The sequence below is a fragment of the Leiobunum rupestre genome, chromosome 10 (genome assembly GCF_980474605.1).
Source record: "Leiobunum rupestre chromosome 10, qqLeiRupe1.1.hap1, whole genome shotgun sequence".
Taxonomy (NCBI): Eukaryota; Metazoa; Arthropoda; class Arachnida; order Opiliones; family Sclerosomatidae; genus Leiobunum; species Leiobunum rupestre.
In genome coordinates, this window is record NC_143393.1 from 33,876,429 (window position 1) to 33,899,719 (window position 23,291).

The following is a 23,291-nucleotide window of genomic DNA, read 5'->3' on the forward strand; positions in this document are numbered from 1 at the left end:
TGAACATGGTTTCGGTGTTGAAGTAGGCTCCCTATAAGTGTCATTCTCAAAAACGTGCCGTTGTCGTATTTGATGGGCCGGTTTTTATCTTGAAACGTATATATCTATTGCCGATTCCTACTTTGTATGTAGTGTCATGTGTTTATTGCAGGGTTACGATGGTATAGGGTGGTTAATTCGATTTCATTATTCTTAGACATTGGGTTCCCTATTGGTATCTAGGTTAGTTTACCAGAAGAAAAAGAACTCCTTTTACCAGAAGTAAATGAACTCCTTTTACCAGAAGTAAATGAACTCCTTTTACCAGAAGTAATTGAACTGATACGAAAATTATATACCTAATACACTGACGGGTACTATGCATGGTGACACGGCTAAGCGTGTCTTCCGTGGAATTTGGCTGGCGATTGAACTTTTGCATTGAATATTAATATAAAATCATGTTTCTATTTGACTGCTACATAGTAAGCATACGCAGATTTCGTATGCACATCGTCGGATCGCTGCGGCTTTCCGCAATCTAACCACACCACAGTCATCCCGTACTTATTATACAAAGAGAGTTTTGGGTGTTATATTCTACGAAGGCGGTTTTCGTTCACGAACCATTATGATACACCATACGATTTGAAATAGCATACTTTCGCGTTTTTAAACTAAATTTGGGCATTAGGGGGCCTTGAAAATTGGGTATTTATCCCGCTACTTCGGTGTAGAACTAATATTTCGACTGGTCTTATTCTTAATTTTTTATCTGTATTGAAAATAATTTGTTTGCTAAAGTCTTGATATTCCGAATTATTTTAGGATTATGGAAGTTGAAAATCTTCCTAGTAGAAGGGTGTCTTTTACCCGTGGTACCACAATGACATTAACTGAGGCGGAAGACATCTTGAGCAAGGCTAACGAAGGACGATTCGAAGGCCCTGTTTTTGAATATCCACCAAAGGACATTAAAGGAGGTGACGTTTATGTTTTTCTAGTTCCTAAGGAAAGAGAATTTGATGTCACCTGTGATCAAATAGGCTGGCGAGTCCTATTAAATGATGCAAAAACAACTAAGAATGCCGTGGTTAAATCTTACTACAGTATGGATAGGGGTATTGTAGATGGAAAACGCGCGTACGACAACAGATTTAAAAGACGCATGTTCAAATTGAGGAACAGGGGAGATGGTAATAGAATTGCCATAATTATTCAGTATTTAGGTGACGAAACTTTGTGGGCTGGAAGGGCTCATGGAAACGCCAAAAAACATCATCGTCCTTATGTGAAAACACGTACGTCAGTCAAAGATAGTATCAAACAGACGGTAACTAAAGTGTCATCACCTTTGAAACTTTATAAAAAAACGTTAGCTGAAACAGAAAAAGCCCTAGATCCGAAGAGCAATTTTTTTAGATAACTTCCTTCTCCTAAGGCGCAAGTAAAATGACCCTTTTGTTTCAAATTTCTTTGAAGCACGGGTAGATGCCGATAACGTCATTACGACAGCCAATTAGTGATCGACTTTAATAAATCCTTGGTGTTTATCATCCAATGAGCTAGCTCAGCTAAAAGTAAAACTAAAACTAACAATAAACTTGTTCAAACGCGACACGCTGCCTATACTGATGAAAGCTATGCCAAATAGAAAGCTATGCCAGAAAATGAAAAAGCTATGCCAAATAGGGACCTATGCCAGATAATAAAATAACTTTATTTACATATAAGTATATCTTTATATATTTAACATATATATACATATATATAGCTAGCTTTATATATTTTTATTTATATATTTATAATTAAAACGAAAACCTATGCCAAATAGAAAGCTATGCCAGAAAATGAAAAAGCTATGCCAAATAGGGACCTATGCCAGATAATAAAATAACTTTATTTACATATATATTTACATATAAGTATATCTTTATATATTTAACATATATATACATATATATAGCTAGCTTTATATATTTTTATTTATATATTTATAATTAAAACGAAAACCTATGCCAAATAGAAAGCTATGCCAGAAAATGAAATAATTTTATTTACATATAACTATATCTTTATATATTTAACATATATATACATACATATATATAGCTAGCTTTATATATTTTTATTTATATATTTATAATTAAAACGAAAACCTATGCCAAATAGAAAGCTATGCCAGAAAATGAAAAAGCTATGCCAAATAGGGACCTATGCCAGATAATAAAATAACTTTATTTACATATAAGTATATCTTTATATATTTAACATATATATACATATATATAGCTAGCTTTATATATTTTTATTTATATATTTATAATTAAAACGAAAACCTATGCCAAATAGAAAGCTATGCCAGAAAATGAAAAAGCTATGCCAAATAGGGACCTATGCCAGATAATAAAATAACTTTATTTACATATATAGTTACATATAAGTATATCTTTATATATTTAACATATATATACATATATATAGCTAGCTTTATATATTTTTATTTATATATTTATAATTAAAACGAAAACCTATGCCAAATAGAAAGCTATGCCAGAAAATGAAATAATTTTATTTACATATAAGTATATCTTTATATATTTAACATATATATACATACATATATATAGCTAGCTTTATATATTTTTATTTATATATTTATAATTAAAACGAAAACCTATGCCAAATAGAAAGCTATGCCAGAAAATGAAAAAGCTATGCCAAATAGGGACCTATGCCAGATAATAAAATAACTTTATTTACATATAAGTATATCTTTATATATTTAACATATATATATACATATATATAGCTAGCTTTATATATTTTTATTTATATATTTATAATTAAAACGAAAACCTATGCCAAATAGAAAGCTATGCCAGAAAATGAAAAAGCTATGCCAAATAGGGACCTATGTCAGATAATAAAATAACTTTATTTACATATATATTTACATATAAGTATATCTTTATATATTTAACATATATATACATATATATAGCTAGCTTTATATATTTTTATTTATATATTTATAATTAAAACGAAAACCTATGCCAAATAGAAAGCTATGCCAGAAAATGAAATAATTTTATTTACATATAAGTATATCTTTATATATTTAACATATATATACATACATATATATAGCTAGCTTTATATATTTTTATTTATATATTTATAATTAAAACGAAAACCTATGCCAAATAGAAAGCTATGCCAGAAAATGAAAAAGCTATGCCAAATAGGGACCTATGCCAGATAATAAAATAACTTTATTTACATATAAGTATATCTTTATATATTTAACATATATATACATATATATAGCTAGCTTTATATATTTTTATTTATATATTTATAATTAAAACGAAAACCTATGCCAAATAGAAAGCTATGCCAGAAAATGAAAAAGCTATGCCAAATAGGGACCTATGCCAGATAATAAAATAACTTTATTTACATATATAGTTACATATAAGTATATCTTTATATATTTAACATATATATACATATATATAGCTAGCTTTATATATTTTTATTTATATATTTATAATTAAAACGAAAACCTATGCCAAATAGAAAGCTATGCCAGAAAATGAAATAATTTTATTTACATATAAGTATATCTTTATATATTTAACATATATATACATACATATATATAGCTAGCTTTATATATTTTTATTTATATATTTATAATTAAAACGAAAACCTATGCCAAATAGAAAGCTATGCCAGAAAATGAAAAAGCTATGCCAAATAGGGACCTATGCCAGATAATAAAATAATTTTATTTACATATAAGTATATCTTTATATATTTAACATATATATACATATATATATAGCTAGCTTTATATATTTTTATTTATATATTTATAATTAAAACGAAAACCTATGCCAAATAGAAAGCTATGCCAGAAAATGAAAAAGCTATGCCAAATAGGGACCTATGCCAGATAATAAAATAACTTTATTTACATATAAGTATATCTTTATATATTTAACATATATATACATATATATAGCTAGCTTTTTATATTTTTATTTATATATTTATAATTAAAACGAAAACCTATGCCAAATAGAAAGCTATGCCAGAAAATGAAAAAGCTATGCCAGATAATAAAATAATTTTATTTACATATATATTTACATATAAGTATATCTTTATATATTTAACATATATATACATATATATATATATAGCTAGCTTTATATATTTTTATTTATATATTTATAATTAAAACGAAAACCTATGCCAAATAGAAAGCTATGCCAGAAAATGAAAAAGCTATTCCAAATAGGGACCTATGCCAGATAATAAAATAACTTTATTTACATATATATTTACATATAAGTATATCTTTATATATTTAACATATATATACATATATATATAGCTAGCTTTATATATTTTATTTAAATATTTATAATTAAAACGAAAACCTATGCCAAATAGAAAGCTATGCCAGAAAATGAAAAAGCTATGCCAAATAGGGACCTATGCCAGATAATAAAATAACTTTATTTACATATAAGTATATCTTTATATATTTAACATATATATACATATATATAGCTAGCTTTATATATTTTATTTAAATATTTATAATTAAAACGAAAACCTATGCCAAATAGAAAGCTATGCCAGAAAATGAAAAAGCTATGCCAAATAGGGACCTATGCCAGATAATAAAATAACTTTATTTACATATATATTTACATATAAGTATATCTTTATATATTTTACATTATATATACATATATATAGCTAGCTTTATATATTTTTATTTATATATTTCTAATTAATTTAATTAACAATACATTTTTGCTGCCGATTTTAATTATCAACTTTTTATCTTATACAATGGTCGTCTCGCTTTATTCCAGGGAATATCAAAACTTTATATACATATATATATATATCTATATAACTTAATACATTTTATATTGATAATATAATTAACAATATCGTTTTACTGCCTATTTAAGCAATGCCGACCTACAAAAACAGCTATGCCTGATACAAAACCACAATGCCTTATAAATAGTGATTCCGCTCCTTGGTTTACTTGCTATAGTAGCAACGTTTACAGTAGGAAATCGACCTATGCCGGAACTATGCCAACTATGCCACCTATGCATTTTAGGGAGTTGGATTTATCTAGACTTTTCAAAACGTCGGATTTCAGTATTTCACGAAACAAGTTTTTAAAAAATCAGAATACTGCCGTCTGCTCCCAAATGACGAGAAACTTTATCATTATACCCGTGGTGCCGTCTATCTCTCAATGGTTCGTTCAAATAAGACGCATTTTCCTGCAAAAATATTTATTTTCAAAAATAATGGATGGCGCTACGAGTCATATGGTAACGTTTTCTCGTCATTTTAGAGGAGACGACACATTCGTAATTTTCAAAAACTTGTTTCGCGGGAGCAGATTTGATTGAATCTCTAGATTAATATTCCCAACTCAATGGGTCCACCTACCAGGGCATGAAATAAGCACAGGACACTGGACATTGTCCGATAAATTTTGCAAATGTCCGATAAATTTTCAAAATTTTAGGGGGGTCATTGGACATTTGTCCGATAACTTTTTCAATAAACTGGTAATGTTTTTTTCTAAAAATTAAAAATATTAACAATTATTTTACAAAAAATATGAGGAAGTTCCGAGTTACTGAAGATGATATTTGATAGTTTATTCTGTAACTGTGAGTCTGTGCTGTGGCTGCGCTAAAGAGAGAGGGATGGCCGCCTGGCGATTAGTGGCGGCCCGAGGATCCGGTGACCGGGTAAGATGTGTTGAAGCCACAAGTGCAGAAGCAGAAAGAGGCTTCAGCATTATGAATAATATAAAAACCAATAAACGCGCTAGTATTTAAGTCAATGTATGACTATTATTATTATCCTTCCATAACAGATTTTCAGTCAGAAAAATTTATTACACAGTGGTACAAAGAAAAAGTAAGAAGACTTGCCTGTAAAAATTAGTTCCTATATTTATCAAAACTAACTTTGCATAGATCTAATTTTAAATAAATATTGAAATTGTTTTTCAAGTGTTTTTACTCATTTTTTAAGGGGGGGGTCATTGGACAATGTCCGATAAAATTTTGGAAATGAGGGGGGGGTCACTGGACAAATGTCCGATAACTTTAATTTCTTATTTCCTGCCCTGCCACCTACACAAATTTAAGTCGGGACTGCCAGACATTCTCGATAATAGTACGACCAACTCAATTATTTGAAAATATTGTTACCATTTTACTTTTCTGTACTTAACTTTTTATTTTATTTTAAATTATTTGTTATGTAACTATGCATAACAATTTTATTTTATAAACACTAAATCATTAGTTTTAGGGCAATAGATAAAAACCGTTTGAACCTTTTAGCTTGCTCAGTAACCAAGATTCATTCCCAGCCGGGGATGGACGTAACAAAAAGCAAAATCTCAATATAAATAACGGTCAGCGCGATTTTGAAAATAATTTCTTTTGCAAGTGCTCGAAACTTTGTTCGCAGTTTCTCTCTCTTTGATTTCCTTTAATATTACAAAAAGTTGATAAATATGGCGAATAGAAGATCAATTTTGGGACCAGTAAATGTTTTTGAAGCCGAAATGGTTCAAGAAAATCAGTAAGTATTTCCTAACTTTATAACTGCACCTTTTGCCATGTTAAAATGCTTGTTTCCTATGTATAGACCCAGTTTTGATTTGGAGGAGGAGTTGACTGTTATGATAAAGGGCTCTTACCAAACATTGAATGAATTATGGGATAAAATTGGAATTGTTGGAAATGATCGTGAAACGCGAGCCAAAGCCCTCCTTCATTATCATCAAGATTTGCAAAGAAATATGCTTGACGAAGAAAATAGCCTTTACATCAGACTGGTCAACATCGTGAATGAGCTGAAGACAGAACTTGTATCTGTTAAAACGCAACTTAAGATGGAAGTCACTGTGGATGCTAATCTTGATCAAAAAAGTATTCTGGAGCAAGAAAGAAACTTGAAGGAAACTGTTGGAAAGCTTTTAAAAATCAAATATGAGCGTATGGACAAGCTCGTAACGTTGCTGGAACAAGAAATGGAACTTTGCAATGCTTTGAATCTAACTCCAGTCAACAATGGTTTGACACGAACTGGCGATGAAGATGTTGATGATGCAAATGTGCCATCAGAACTTCAACTTGACGAAATTGAACAACATATAAAAGTCTTGCAAGATGAGAAGGTATTAATTGGGAGTAATTTTGCCAGCTTTAAAAATTCAACCTCCTTTTTACAATTTTCAGGAACATAGACTTTCTAAATTAGAAGTAATGAGACTTGAGGTTGTGGATGTTTTAGATGATTTACAGATGACCCCTTCAAATAACTTTGAAACGGCAGTTGTTTCTATGGATGAAAATATATCTAAATTACTTTTTCCCGAAACTATGCATAAGGTCAAAACTTGGATGGAGGAGGTAAATTAGACACTTTCATTGTTGAATAAGATTTTAATGTAGTTTTTTTAGCTTCAACAACTGCAAACTCGGAATAAAATCACCCTCAAGGGACTTCTAAGCTGTTTAATTACACTTTGGGATGGTCTTGGCATTGAACCACCTGAAAGAGAAATGTTTCTATCTGCCTACACACATCATGGGCAACCGACCATCGCCACTTTTAAACAAGAAATTACCAAATATCAGGAAATCAAAAAGCAGAATATTGGCAAGTTCATTGACCGTCTCCGAGAAGAGCTTGTGCATTATTGGGACAAATGTTACGTCACCAAAGAGGAAAGAGAGAACTTTGTTGCATACAAAGATGGTAATCCATAATCTTAACCTACTCAAGTTTCATCTCCTCCTAATTTATTTTTGTTTAATTAAAGACACCTTGACTGAGGATTTATTGGAGTTACACGAGCTGGAAGTGAATAAGTGGAGGCAGATGTTTGAAGACAACAAACAAATCTATGCCAAAATTATCCGCCGTAACGAAGTCTGGGAACAAAAAAAAATTTATGATGTAATTTTTCTGATAATTTCCATAAATTTGTGAACTAATTTTTCAACCGTTCCAATGACCATTTTAGAAGAAGAGCAACGATCCGACAAGGTTCCACAATAGAGGGGGGAACTTATTGCAAGAAGAAAAGGCTAGGAAGCGTGTGGAACACGAGTTGCCTAAACTTGATTTGGAAATAGAGAACCTGATTGAGGAATGGCAGAAACAACAAGAGACTGCTGAAGTTTTTCTCATCAATGGCATTACCTACCAAAAATATGTGGAGAACCAACGGGAAGCGTTAAAAGTTGAGCTAGAAAATGAAAAGAAATTGAGGGTAAATATTTCTAGAAAGCATTTGAAAAACAGCTACAAATTTTAAGGGCACCTCAGCTCCCCTCGTTTTAAGATTTTTTATATATAGTTTAATTTATATTGCATGTTATGTTTTTAAAATTTTAATATTTAAAATGTTCTTTTTAAATGGCAAATTGGTTTTTTTTTTCAATACCTATTTTCAAAACTACTTGAATTTAAATTTTAATAAAAATTCACTTATGCGGATGATTTAAACTTAATGCCAAATTTTTCTAGTTTTAATTACATTTAAAAAGGCTCATATTGGCAATATTGAAAATATTTTTTACTAGGCACTACAAAAAGCTAATGAAGGGGGTAAATGCATAATAACGCCTACCAAACGTAAAGCCCAATCTACGAAGAACACTCCAGCAAGCACCTCGAAACATCCACGATTGAACTTGGCAACTCCACTGACAATGGGTATGACAGCACGCTCACCCGCAACCATTCGCAAAGCTGCACGTTCTTCGCCTAAAAAAACAATCTCCAACCTCCAAGTAAAATATCTTTTTGTGATTTGGCTTTGAGTTAATTCTACATTGAATCTTTGCTATCTTTCAGAGACAAGTAACTGGTAAGATAGCCACAGTGAGTCCAATGGTGAATTTGGAGCCTCTGGTTACACCACAGCGACCCGCATTGAACGAAATACAAGGCTGTTTTTTACCAATTTCACAAGACATTCCCAGAGCATCCATTACTTATTCGGAGTTTTCGGTGAGTTTTGGTTTCCACATGTATCAGCACACCAATGCATGTCTGATTTTATTTTATTTTTTTTTTTTTGAGTACTTTAGACGATACTGAACATTTCCGTGTCAAAATTATTTTGCGGAAATAATAAAAATTACATTTCCTAGCATTACTTTTCCGTTTGTGGTATAGTAGGATACATAATATTGGGTGGGGACAAAGTACATTTCCCAGCACGATAGCTAAGTGAATGTGCAGCGCCAACACTTAGTAAGCCCATCGCGTATCCTACTTCACCTACAACAATGAAGTGGGCCGAATTTTGGCGAACGGTAACATTAACTTCCGCAAAATATTTTTGATACAAATGTTCAGTATCCAAAAAAATTGGGCATGCATTGGTGTGTTAATATTTTGCCCAACTCTTTAAAAATATCTATCAATAGGAAATACTGAAGAAAAAAGATGATGGGGTATTTAATAGCACCAGTGCTGATAAAGAAGATGAAGTATAGCTTTTTTTAAAAATTGGTTTTTTAATTTAGTTTGTACAGTATTTTAAAAAAAAAATTTATGTAGAATGCCTTTTTAAAATAACTTCAACTTAGGTCAATCTTACATCTTGTTTTTTATCTTTTTAAGCATTAAGTTTTGCTCCAATGCGGCTCTTCGTTTTCTCTGTTGTAAATAAATTGTTTTGGGAAAACTGCAAATGTATTTTAAAAATAAAAAAAAATTTACATTTGGTGTGCCTGGACCTCCTCCTACATCTATAATTTCTGAAATTGTTTTCACTTTATCACCCTTGGAGTCATTTGTATTGTCACTTCCAGATATGTCAGCAATATCGCAAGATATTTCCTAAAACACAATTTTAGCAAAATTTCAATTTTGTCAATTTAACATTAATAGCGGGGAATTTGCGAAAAATTTACCTAGCTTCCTTACGCACATAATATGGATAAAATTAAAGCAAAATTGTGGGAAAATATCCATTAAGAATGGATACACAAATTTATTTTCAATATAACAGATCACAGATTTATTAATTTTGGACATTCTAGCTAGGTTTTTTTGGTGTTAACATCATAAATTTGAGGCAAAACACTTAGGAACAAAATTATGGCACCTAATTTCAGTTTTTTAAGTATTAGTAAAAAGCAAGAGTTAACCATTGAGAAAGGTGCTTAATGTTTTCTTACGACAGGTTGAGGTTGACCAACCTTTCCAGGTGCCAAAGCTTCATGCTGATGTCTCAAACTTTGCAGCTCAAATTCGCACGTAGCAAGAGCTAATTTGAGCTCGTACAAAAGCACCATATCGCTACGAAGCTCATTCATATGAGTACAAATTTCTTCCGTTGGAATTGGATTTAACTCTAAACCAAGTTCAGGTAGTAACTGTTCAATTGCTTTGCTTTTCTTTTGACCAACTGAAGCTGGTAGTTTCATCTTAAAATCAAAATAATTCCTGTGGTTAACGATTCTAAAAAATATATAATTAAAGTCTAGAAATACCAACCCTTTGACTTCTTAGGGTTACACCGCTAGATTTAAAATCTGGGAATTTTATGCCAGCAGTTTCAAGAACCTGTAATTAAAAAAAAATATGATATTGGTAGTTTTACACACCAATCTAAAATTTATTCTTACAGAACTATCCATTTTAGAATTCTTCTGGGGAGGAAGTTTCTTTTTGGGCCCTTTCTTTTCATTACCAACAGAAGTCCGTCTCCCAGCTTCAGCACTGTTATCGGCTGCTGTAATTAGTTTCTGTAGATCTTGAGTTTTTTTCTCCCTTTCACGTTTTCTCATTTCAATCTTCCTCAATTCGTTTAATAAGGTTTGTTCCTCCTCAACTTGTTCATTAGTTCGCTCGTATAACTTTTTTAACTGTTCCTTACGTTTTTTTTCATGTTCAGCATCAAAAACCCTAATTTTTGGTTCATGCCCTGTGGCAGCTCGAATCTAAAACAATATAAATTTAATAATTTGTAATTTTCTTCTGAGTAGTAGAGATGGTATTACTTTAATTAAAGTATTGCAAATGTTGTAATAGCGTTCTTTCATGTCTTCAACAGATCTTTTAGGATATTTCCCAGTTAAATTCGGGTTTGTTTCAAAACTATTCCATCGATCATGAATTACAATAAAACGAAGATCGAATGTACGACACAACTGAAACAAATGATCCGTTTCTTGACGAGACCAAGAAGGGTGTTGAAGATGTTGCTGGTATTCTGTATCTGAATATACTGGAACTGGAGCAACCTGTTTTATATTAGAAAGTTTGAAAAAATTGGGAGATAAAGAAACACTTAGTTGAAATCTTAAACGTACTTTATTAAATTTGGCAAAAGGATAGTCTTTTCCTTCATCAGCAATCCTTCTCCAATGATAAAGGAGAGCTTCATCCTATTCACAGATCAAAATGTTTAGTAATTATCTTATGAGTAAAATAGGAAAGTTGACTATACATTTCTAGCTGGATTTGAGAATGGAACCCATCTCCAGGGTCTAACTTTCTTTAACCCTAATTTGGCTTTTATCTGCTTATATCCCCCTCCAGAGTCAGTGGGAAGGAGTGGAGGAGCATCTCTGTTAAGAGAATAGAAAATACAAACAATAATTAACGGATATGGTTATGCTTTTCAATGAAACTAATCTACTTACTTATTATCGGTATACAGCAGAGCAAAAAGCTCTCTGTGCATTCCTTCTGGACGTTTGAAAGTAGACGATTCATAGAGCTTTTTCCTCTTTTGTTGCTGAAATAATATATGCAATAAGAAATATTTCGAAATATTGTCATTTTAGTTAAAAATCAAACCTTCTTCTGGTCACTTCCAATAATACTCTCTTTACTAATGTGCTCTGGAGACTGAGGCCTAAAAGGGTCAATAACAATGAGCTAAAACTAAATTTTACCATATTTTAAGAATATTTGCTATGGTGACATACCTTTCAATATCCAAGATATCTAACACATCACTCATTTTGGCAAAATTATAGTTTTATAGATTAATTCTTCACTATAGTGCCATCAAGCAGGGATGCATCAAGCGTGTACTTTTGTTAACATTTTTAATTTGATCGTTACCATAGAGATAGAAAAGAACTAGAGGGAAGATTACCGCGTTAAGGCACCCCTGTTTTTGACCGGGAAAATTCTTCCCCCCTCACGCATGTTACATCATGTATGAAAGCGGAAATGGGCAGAATTTGCAACGCCATCTATCCTTCCTTTGTTTACATCAAAGATAACTTAAAAGATAACTTAAACTCGTGGTGCTGATTCGTTTCTCCGACTTTACGTTTCCCATTTCTTCGACTTCCCATTACTCCGACTTCCCATTACTCCGACTTCCCATTTCTCCGACTTCCCTTGTCTCTGCGTAGTAGGATTTGTTGGTCGGGAAAATTCTAAACTATTGAGCGGGATGTTTTTAATATAGGCGGGTAAGTTTGAATATCAATTGTTTAATGATTTATTTCTTCAATTGTCCTTAAGATCCATTTAAGTCTTTACTTGTTTCTGAAAAATCTCAGACAAATTTGAAATTTCAATAAGCATGAGTCTAATTGGTTTTGAAATACATATATTTATTTTTTTATTTTTGGGTGTAATAGCACAAAAACGAATGTTTTCTATAAGATTTTTTCTAAAAATTTGTCCCCTAAAATGGCACCACTGAGAAGGCATAGGAATGAAGCCTCGAGAGATTCAGGCACAAGGTTAGTAGAGAAAAATACACTATGATTCAGGCAATGAGTTGCGAATAAATAGAGGTACAACTAAATCTGGCTGGCGCGGGACCAATTTCTTTCAATAAGGAAACTTTTTCAACTTTATCGTTCTACCGTGGCGGCATCTTTCTCTGGTGGTGGCCACTATATGACAATTGAATTTTTGCGCGAATCTGACGCGAAATTGAAATGTATGATTTATCGTAACAAACAAACCTTTGAAGTTGTTTAAAACAATTTTATTCTGTCAACACGATCCTTTTTAACACAAGCTACAGTGAGTTAGCTAATCATTATTTATTTTTAACCATATAACTTTACAAAATATAGATGGCGCTACCACCTAATTATAAAGATACATTTCGTAGTCTTCTCAGAACAGGGGGCCTATTCTGTAAATATTCGAAATCCAATTTTCGATCGAAAACTAGATTTCGAACTTCGAGATCTCGACGAATGGTATTCGGTAAAGATTTCGAATAAGCATAAATCAATGCAAATTGTCGAAGTCGATCTCGACATGGTATAGGGCATCGAAATCGAATTCCCATTCGATTTTTTACAGAATTGCCCCCCAGGTCCCGCGTAACCATGGCAACCGAAATCGTAATTGTAATTCTTGCAGTATTATTCCCAATTCAATGGATTCAGGTGGAGTCGGAGAAATGAGGTCTAAGATCTATAATTCAACATAAAAATAATTTCTTATGTGGCTGGGAAGATGCATTGCTTCTTAAAACACTGGTTTTTTATGATTACCAAACAAAAAGTAACAGGATTTTATTACCTTGACGCCAATCAAATAATCTATTGTCCTACGGCAAAACGGACATTGGTTTTTTGTTTGAAGCATAGAAAAGCACCTATAACATGCTTTATGGTTACATGGTATTGCTCTAGTGCTGGCAATATTGTCATAGCATATATTGCACTCTTCAGATTCGTTTTGATCGTTCTAAAACCAAAAGGTTTAATACATTTTGAATATTTCCGTACAATATTTATTTTTTTTACTTGTGCTTCAAGAAGATCATTCTGAATTAGTGCTGCAACAGGTTCTTCCTCAGAACGGTCAGCTTCAATTGGCATTAGACCGTCGTAAAGATCGTAATCTCTTAACATGCCTTCAACTGATTCGAGAACGCTCATTTATAATATATGTCAATGAAAAGTTTTTTGGCAAACAGTTTACGCTTACCATTCACTATCGTTGCGGCGTTTGTCGGGGTCGAAGACGGTGTCCGGATGGGTCCTTGGAGGCCATGGCAGACGCCGACGATCTGCCGGGGCCTTACGGCGGTTGACTGTTCTGGCAGCGCTGTAGCGGAATTTTGAATATATGTCAATGAAAAAAACTTTGCAAAAACAGATCTAAGTCCCTAGTTTACGCTTACCATTAACCATTCCAAGAACTGCTGGAGCGAAGGCGGCGTCTTTTCGTGGAGCTTCGACCAGCTCTAATCTCATTCCGAGGGGTGAATTTGGATCGCGCACTACCCTCATGCGCACCGTCTCAATAGTAGCTGTAACTGCTGCTGCTGCTGCTGCTGGTGGTGGTGGTGGTGATGGTGGTAGTAGTTGTTGGGCTACTACCAGAGGCGCCACTGGTGGAGACGTTCGTGGAACCGTTGGTGGAGACTGTCCTGGAGACGGGGGTGGAGACGGTAGTTGCGTCGGTCGTGGAGACCGTGGAGAAACTGGTGGAGACTGTCGTGGGGATGGTCTTGGAAACGGTGGTGGAGATGGAGGCGGTTGGTTGCCTGGAATTTGTGGGTCTCCGAAATCTTGGTCATTTTCGTCATTCTCAGGGCTTATAAAGTGCTTTGCTCGCTCTAAGAATTGAACGATGTCGATTTGTTCGCTCTGAAATTCTTCGGTAAGAGCTCATATTCGGCTACCAAACATAATTAACTCAAAATATTGCTCAAGGCCCATTTTCATACTCGCTGGTAGCGGATAAAAATTGTCAAAATTCGCATCCGCCACTCGCAAGGTGAAAATAAAGCTAAAATATTTGTTTGAAACAGATTGACGCGGAAAGTGAAAAAGTGTGTTGCGGAAGCGGATTCTGTCGATTTTTACCCGCTACCAGCGAGCATGAAAATGGGGCTTTATTTATCATTTTGTACCTAAAGCTTATTACGTGTCGATCGAATTTTCATCCCTTCAAGAGCGGTGGAGTGGTCTCGTCTTTGAGAGTCTTCCGTCAGTTGGAGATGATCTAAAGAACAGAAAATTACTGGTTAATATTAAGAAGCGACAATATGATTTTAATTTATACCAATGTATTTCCAAATTCCAATATTTTGATAGTTCACTAATCTGTTAAATCGTGAATTCCACGATTCATTATCATTATTGGTCCTCCTCAGTAAGTTCCAGACAGATATAACCGCCGGCGTTACAACTCTAATCCAGTAGTCTTGGACATACTGAGCAAGTATTATTATTATTATTATACTGAGCAAGTCCATTTAATGCAGCAAACTTACGACGTTAGTGTTGGGTAGCTAAATAAATAATTACGTTATTGTAGCCGTTATATTCATTACTATTATATTACAAAAAGTCGAATAATTTATCTACGCACATAGGCCATTGCTGCAATTCTAAATCTAATGATATCCAATCCTTCCTCAATCCGTAAGTGAGGACGCGCCATAATCATTTTCAATGCGTCTCTAGCTGATCCGTTAACTTTGTAGATATTTATCAAATGCGCGGTTTGGATTTTTCGATATATAGCCTAATTTATTTTACAAAAATGGATGTTTTAAATTTACTACACAAATTACTGCGACATAAATGTAAAATGTATAAGGTGCTTTTATTTACCTGCGCAAAGTGGAACCAGCACCCATTCATTTGGGCGGCGGGAAAATGACGCCTGAGACTGTTAATTCATAATCAGTCATTATTTCGGTCGGACGTAGTGCAGGAAACTCTTGTGAAACGTACTGGAAGAGTTCGTTGTACGCCTGCTGTGATTTTGCGGTCATCAGCGCGTAAACGGCCGAGAAAACCTGCACCAATTTAAAGTTCCTATTGTCAGTACTTCTGCTAAAATAAGTAAAATATAACTTACATAGTTTGTACGGTTGGCTGCCAAATGAATCACAACTAAATGTTTGAAGAGTTTTGGAACTTTAAATGTGCCGTCTACAAACATTGACGTTGCTTCTGGCATCACATTGTCCGCCATGTACTGAGACACCAAAACCAGAGTGTGAAAAAGGGGTAGCATCACTCTGAAAAATGGGTTCCCACAAGAATCTGTAGAAAAGTGTTCAGCTATGCCTCTTGGAGCCATATTTTCTGCAGCACCCTGAATGCTGTTGGGATTCACCGGAAATCTTTTACGTGCTGCTCTACCCATCATGCTTTTCATGTTGGTATAAGACACGTTGGTGACGTCATGTCTAAATATCAAATATACCGTTGTCATTTTCAAATCGTCTTTACAAAACTGTCTGATTTTCGGACGAAAATTATTTACTTACTCCATACGAAGGGGGTCGAAAACTCTTCTGAGACGAGGCGAAACTTGAGGCTGCTAAAGTCCGTAATTTACCTTTGAACTCCATTTTCTTGGTTCTTCTTGCTGGTGGGTTGTGATTGTGTCCATGGTTATTACACATCTCCAAACGCTCAGCACCAGGTCGCAAAACTGCAGTTTGTTAGTTTGGAAATTACACCGAAAGTAAATGGTGCCATTGGGCTTTTTTTATTTCTTAAATACAAATAACCATCCTGCTTAAACACGCGACTGCCTTTTTGTTCACCTGTAATAATTTCCATGACTATTCAGGAAAGCAAAATCTCGTTGGAAAAGATTTTCAAGACGTGTATAATACAATTTATTTGCGGAACAAGTGGACAACGTTCGGTTTTATTCTGGAGGGCTGACGCGCTGTCACTCTAGCCACTGGCCAAAGACTATATATACGCTTCGCTTGCTTGACAGGCGTGTTCCTAGGAAAAACCTGTTAACACCTCTGTAGCACTGTAAAAGCTGGGTTAATATTTGGACCCGCGGCTAGAGGCGCCACTAGTAACACAGCTCAAGCTAGGGGAAAATTTTGACCAGCGTCGAGATGGAGCCTTAATCGGTATGCAAGTTGAGCCATAGAACAAGCCTGTCTAGTAAGCGAAGCGTATATATGGTCTTTTCCAATGGCTAACCACTCGAATTGTTGGGGGAGGTGGGCGTTTTTTATTTCGGAGCTAACCATAGATATAGGAAACGTATATAAAGGTCTAGATAAAATATTTCAAAGGGAGTTAATACGGAGGGGATAGCTAGCAGAAACGCGTAATTTCTGCAGGCTATCCTTATAAGGCGCAATCTATCGGTAAGAAAGCTCGTGCTATCGTCGCGAGAGCCATTGTCTCCTGCTTAAAAATTATACTAAAAGTCACCAACAGATGGTGTCTAAAGACTACGGCCTGCGGAAAGGTCAAGCACTTAGTACTAAAATTCTAAGAGACCTCGCGCTCTTGGTCACGTGCTTCCTCGGTGTCTGCTAGGTGTCAATTCCGTATTTTATGTTAGGCTTAGACGCCCCGAAATTTATCTAGACCTTTATATACATTTCTTATATCTATGGAGCTAACAGTGAAGTTTACCCATTTCGCGCAAATTGGCTAAATTCTAGGAAGCCGGACTCTCCCATTGCCCTACAAGTTTCGGCCCATTAATCAAGCGGCTCAGATAAGATTTTAAAGTTTGACAGGGTCTCAGGGCCTAAAAAGAGAATGAATTCGTGATCATTACCATCCGTAAAATTTGTCAATCCAACTCTTAAACGCAAAAATAGGCGATTTAATCTTAATTGGAACCGGCAGGGTATTCCATGAGTTTTCTACTCTCTGCGTTATTATTTCAATTAAACTATGAATTTAAATCGTTATTATTTCAATTAAACTATGATTTTAAATCGTTATTATTTCAATTAAACTATGATTTTAAATCGTTATTATTTCAATTAAACTATGATTTTAAATCGTTATTATTTCAATTAAACTATGATTTTAAATCGTTATTATTTCAATTAAACTATGATTTTAAATCGTTATTATTTCAATTAAACTATGATTTTAAATCGTTATTATTTCAATTAAACTATGATTTTAAATCGTTATTATTTCAATTAAACTATGATTTTAAATCGTTATTATTTCAATTAAACTATGATTTTAAATCGTTATTGTATGCTCTTAGACTATTTCGAATTGAACTTGCGTCTAAATTTATGATAAATTCTACCCGTTATTTTGCTTATTCCGTTAATATTTTCTAAAATAAATATCTGTCTTGTTTTCTTATAATTGTGATTATATCTCGGGACGTGGTAATAAATAAACCGGACAATGACCAGTGCACGTCGTCTGCTACATTAGAATAGCGTGTTTTAACTTTTAACCGTTTAAGTGTTCTTAATTGGTTGAATTCGAATTGGAGTGTACAAACTAGTTAAATTAAACGTAAAATATCATTTATAACTTACTAGTATTTTATTGACTATTTATGAGTGTACAAAAAATGTATATAAAAAAATTAAAACACCTGGAATTAATTAAAAAAATTAAAAAAAATACGCCTCTGGCCTGGCCCGATCTAAAACTAAGAAAAGTAGTTAAGTTTAGATATTTCCTATCAACCCACCACTTTCCTTTCTACCACGAATAGGGCCGACCTAATTAACGATGATATGGGGGTCCCGCTGACTGGCTTAAAAATTATCTTAAAATTCAAATTAAATGATATCGTCTCTACCGTATGTAGTATGTGCCAAGAACTAGCTAAAAATATAACTTTCAATCAGTTTTAAATTTAAATAAAATATCGAATGTTTACGGTAAAAACCGAAAAAAAAAACACTTAAAGGGATCAGCAACTTACGTTGCATATTTGAATTTAGGGTACCTTAAATAGGCTAATCATTCCCTCTGCGTAGTGGCCCACGAGGGGTCGGAGTGTGCAATAACTGGTGGCCTTACCGGGGAGTCGGGGTCCGGCTCTTGCAGCATTGCCAGACGTACCATAATTATTGTACAAAACAATAATTTTAGCCCAAAATTTTGGTCTTACCATAATTTTAGGCTTGTACAATATTGTACGCTTATTTACAATAATTTTAAAGTTGTGTACCATAATTTCAATAATTTTAGTTTAAGATGGTTTTTTCCAGTCTCGTCAGTTTTTTATTTGGTTATGACAGTTCGGAGAACTTCGGCTTCGGCCGTAAACCCGGGCCTTGCCCATAGACTATGGTAACATGTTCACTTTCAAAAGAATCCTTATTTCCCACCCTGGTCTCAGTTCCCTTGTTCAGTGCGCCCATGGATATTCTATGTACCGCGCCAATCCTATCGTTATCTGCTTATCACTTATCATTGGGTTTGGAGTTCTTTGGGCAATTGAGAAAGAAACTACGATACCTCTAGCACGGGCCGATTGTTCGAAGTGCGGCACGAAAATCCGCTAGAGGCGGCAGGCGTTCAGCCTGGTTCGTAGGCTTTTAGCGACTCCTATTTTAAGACAGTCATTACGGAATTTTTATAAAGTTATAGTTGTTTCATTCATTAAAAGGTGGCGACACTCTACTAGGCATAAAGGTGTATTGTGCATTTGGGCCGCTGTTCGCGCGCCTGCTTTTCTTCTCCAGGATAGTAGTTGCTTCCTCCATGTTTGGACAAGTCTAGTAATATTAGGTTAGTGGTTGAGAATCACGTTGAAAGCAGTTTAGGGATACATGGGTAACATTATACCAATTATTATTTTCTAAAAAGAATGGTGACTTCTAATAACTGTAAGTTTTCATTTTGGAATTGGTATTGAAACTCTTTCTTAAAACAAATTAATATTTACAGTTGAATTATTGTCTGAAGAATCTGATTCTGTAGAGATATTTTATTCTAAGACTCGCATTCCTATTTTAAAAATTTAAATTTGTAATTTTTTAAATATGTGCAATAAATTATTTTTATTTAATTATTATTTATTATTATATTTATTTATTAATTATTATTATTATTTTTGAATTTCGCGCGGCTAACGCTAAAATTGGCCGTATGAGAATTGCAATAATTTATCCCAAGAATCAATAATTTTTAAGCAAGAATACAATAATTCCGTTTTTCAAGTCTGGCAACGCTGGGCTCTTGTAACCCAGCACGGGCGGTGGCGCACTGGGAGATGTTAGCTCCGTCCAAATGGTCCTATCTCCTCCTCCGACTTCGGTCCGGTGTGGGCTGGTAACTGGGCTTCGGCCCAGGCTAACGGAGAGGGGCCAGGCAAACTGGCCGTCTCGGCGGATTGAGTTGCCTGCTGTGGGGCTGCGAGCAATGGCCGCTATCTTCTCGTGAATACCACCTATACGCTATCAATTGATCGGAAGGTACGAAAAACGATTAACACAGCAGTGAAACAATTATGTGAACTCACAGAAAAATAAAAACATTTTTTTATTACTCTTCTTAAAAATGAAGTAGAAAATAGAATTTAAATTAAAAATGTAATATCGTTACCATATATAAAATCAATCAGTAAACAAACGAAACGACAATTAAAAAAATTAAATGTAAATTTAATTAGTAAAACCATAAACTTATGTTTAAACCAATAATACCTTAAAAACGATTTAAAATGGACCAAAAGAAAATATAGGATATTATACAGGCGTAGTATACAATATTTTCCTTGTGATTGCGGACAAAATTACGTAGGCCAAACGAAGATAACACTTAAAATTAGAAACAAGACGTACGATGGTCAGAATACACACAATCCTTCTGATGTGTTAAGTTTGTTTGAGCTATTCACAGCGAGGGGCAGGTCACTTCCTTGATTAACGACGCACCCCTCAAAAGATTAAATCCGATTTAATCGTGGATCAAATTCAATTTAATCACGATTAAGTTGATTAAATCACGTTTAATCATGATTAGAATGTTTAAATCTGATTAAAATGATTAAATCTGTTTAAAATGATTAAATACTGATTAAAAAATTATATCGTGATTAGTATGATTAAATCGTACTTTAGTTTTGATTTTAATGATAAATTCTCGATTCGACCGCTTATATTGATTAAATCGTGATTATGCCACATTCGACCAAAACCATAAGTTTCGGTAGCGCATGGGTAGTAGTTTGCCCATGGGTAGCGAATAGACCTAGGCGAAAACATTGCGCCATCTAAATTATGAAACCAGTTATAAAAATAAAGAAGAGATAAACTAGATTTACGAAAACATTTTTCAACAATCTTACATAAAAAAATATACTATATGTCCTATAATTAATATAATTATAATTATATAAAGGGAAAACTATTTAAGACACCAGGGAGAGCGGATGAGTGACCGAACGATCCCAATCAGACTTGGAAATAGTGATATTTTTTACGGGGGCCCTGCGGGCTCCCGACCCCCTTAAGTTTATTTTTATTAAGAGCCACTGGCCCAAGCGGGGGGGAGGGAATTGGGGGGAAAAATTGAAATTAGGTAGGGAAAATAGGAAATAACATTTATTAACGTTAAAACAAGCAAGCATATTATAATATCACACATAATCATTTGTAACGCTAGATCCCGCTCTCGTATAGGGTAGGAAAACATAGTTTCAAAAACGGCGTACAAATCATCATGGAAGAAGAAAGCTAAGGAATAGAATTGAGTATCGAAGTTCTACCCCACGGTTTGATGCCCACTCCCACAAACGGGTGAATGGGGTGGGTTGAAAATATGGGGATCGCATCGAGGTAAAATTGACACGTGACAGCAAACTAGCTTCATCGAACCATGATGCGGCCATCTAGATAACTAATATATTTTTGGCCGTTGCGGTTACGCGCGTTATTTTCTTAGCCACAACATCTCCACAATGACAAGATTTTAAGTTTTTAACTGTTTTTGCTGATGATTTTAAATCTAATTTAGCTATAAAGTTTATAAAATGGGAAGGTATTGTGTTTAATATCACTGTAATTTTGAAAATATATTTTTTCCTATGGAAAGAGGGCGCCAACATGGACTACGCCAAACAGTTCTATTTCTATGCTACGTCACAAATTTTACCACGATAACCCCTTTTTTCACCCCTCTAATTCTCCCACCAGGGGGGCCTATTCTGTAAATATTCGAAATCCAATTTTCGATCGAAAATTACATTTCGAACTTCGAGATCTCGACGAATGGTATTCGGTAAAGATTTCGAATAAGCATAAATCAATGCAAATTGTCGAAGTCGATCTCGACATGGTATAGGGTATCGATATCGAATTCCCATTCGATTTCTTACAGAATCGCCCCCCTGGGGGTGGCGGAGTTCTCGCATGGGGTGTGAATCGCGCGCCTCAATTCTATTCCTTAGCTTTCTTCTTCCATAAAATCATGTTCCAGAAATTTCCGTAAAATGTTTAATAAATATTTTTTAATTAAATTGAGAGCCCCGGTGGCCCGCAACCCCCGTTCGAATGATTTATTTTAAGAGCCCGCTGATTTTTATTAAGAGCCATTGGCCCAAATACTCCCGCTAATTCCAAGTCTGATCCCAATCATCCCAGTCGATGGAGTTTTCCCTCCGCTGTAGTAACTAAACTAACTAAAGACGTTTCGGAGAAATGGGAAGTCGGGGAAATGGGATGTCGGAGTAATGGGAAGTCGGAGTAATGTGAAGTCGGAGTAATGAGAAGTCGGAGTAATGAAGCCTCGAGAGATAGGTGGAGTCGGAGAAATGAGGTCGAACCAAACTCGTACCCTAGATTCGAATACTGAGAGCTTTCCCATTGACGGTTTTGTTACAAAGCGTTTACCCTTTTCCGGCACGTGACCTCAGAAAAATCGGGCTCCATCGGTTGCGGTAAGGCGTAAGCCATGGAGCGAATTTTTTCTGAGTTCCGGCGGAAAGTGGGTAAACGCTATCGACAACGCGGGAGAGAGTGATTTCGAATCTAGGGTACGAGTTTAAATTATCTTTGTTTACATCAAATGACAGTTGATTTTCCAAAAGGCATAATGTATTTCATTTCACCGAGCATCGATGGCGCCACGTAATCTGCCAATCTCATGGCTTTCTATCCTACATTGGCGAAAAGGGGGTCGGCACTCGCGGTCAACTTCGCCAGATACAATAGTGCCTCTATTTCTTTTCTATCTCTATGATCGTTACTATCCCGGCGCATTATACGTCGAATCCCGAAGGCGGCCAGGTCAACGGTGGCTTGGGCCCTTTCCAATGCCCGGGGAGGTTAGTTCGTGATAATTCGGCGGAAGCCTGGAAGGCTCTTTTTTGTTTCTCTGCCATGTGTCTTCAGGTCCCGGGCAGGTGTGAGGGAACACCAGTCTCTCTTGCCACTGCCGTTAAAGCTAACGTCAAATCATTCGAAGAAGGTTCGGTCTTTCCCGCTATCTCACGACGGGCCACAAAATCCAAGAAGAAACCTTCAAAGCCCAATGAAATCGGCAAGATTGTCGAATCTAAACTCGCCCACG

General features: G+C 34.6%; 2 protein-coding genes across 5 annotated transcripts; one reads left to right on the plus strand and one right to left on the minus strand.

Moving 5' to 3' along the window:
• The first annotated feature begins 6,475 nt into the window (after positions 1-6,475).
• Positions 6,476-9,670, plus strand: LOC149925477 (protein regulator of cytokinesis 1-like). The gene is made up of 9 exons (XM_090159887.1): positions 6,476-6,630; positions 6,697-7,228; positions 7,290-7,463; positions 7,515-7,812; positions 7,877-8,013; positions 8,081-8,329; positions 8,643-8,852; positions 8,917-9,072; positions 9,495-9,670. Exons 1-9 carry the CDS (start codon positions 6,563-6,565, stop codon positions 9,561-9,563), a joined length of 1,893 nt encoding a protein of 630 aa, XP_090016013.1. The 5' UTR covers positions 6,476-6,562; the 3' UTR covers positions 9,564-9,670.
• On the minus strand, positions 9,576-12,150 carry DMAP1 (DNA methyltransferase 1 associated protein 1). Of its 4 annotated transcripts, none has more exons than XM_090159889.1 (11): positions 12,009-12,150; positions 11,878-11,935; positions 11,721-11,815; positions 11,525-11,645; positions 11,388-11,462; positions 11,076-11,318; positions 10,701-11,015; positions 10,570-10,638; positions 10,251-10,499; positions 9,790-9,909; positions 9,576-9,726 (listed from the first exon to the last, which is right to left on the minus strand). In XM_090159889.1, exons 1-11 carry the CDS (start codon positions 12,041-12,043, stop codon positions 9,664-9,666), a joined length of 1,443 nt encoding a protein of 480 aa, XP_090016015.1. In that variant the 5' UTR covers positions 12,044-12,150; the 3' UTR covers positions 9,576-9,663. The 4 variants fall into 4 exon arrangements, with proteins under 4 accessions (XP_090016015.1, XP_090016016.1, XP_090016014.1 ...); XM_090159890.1 differs by having other exon boundaries at positions 10,272-10,499; positions 11,721-11,818; XM_090159888.1 differs by having other exon boundaries at positions 11,721-11,818.
• Positions 12,151-23,291: the final 11,141 nt, after the last annotated feature.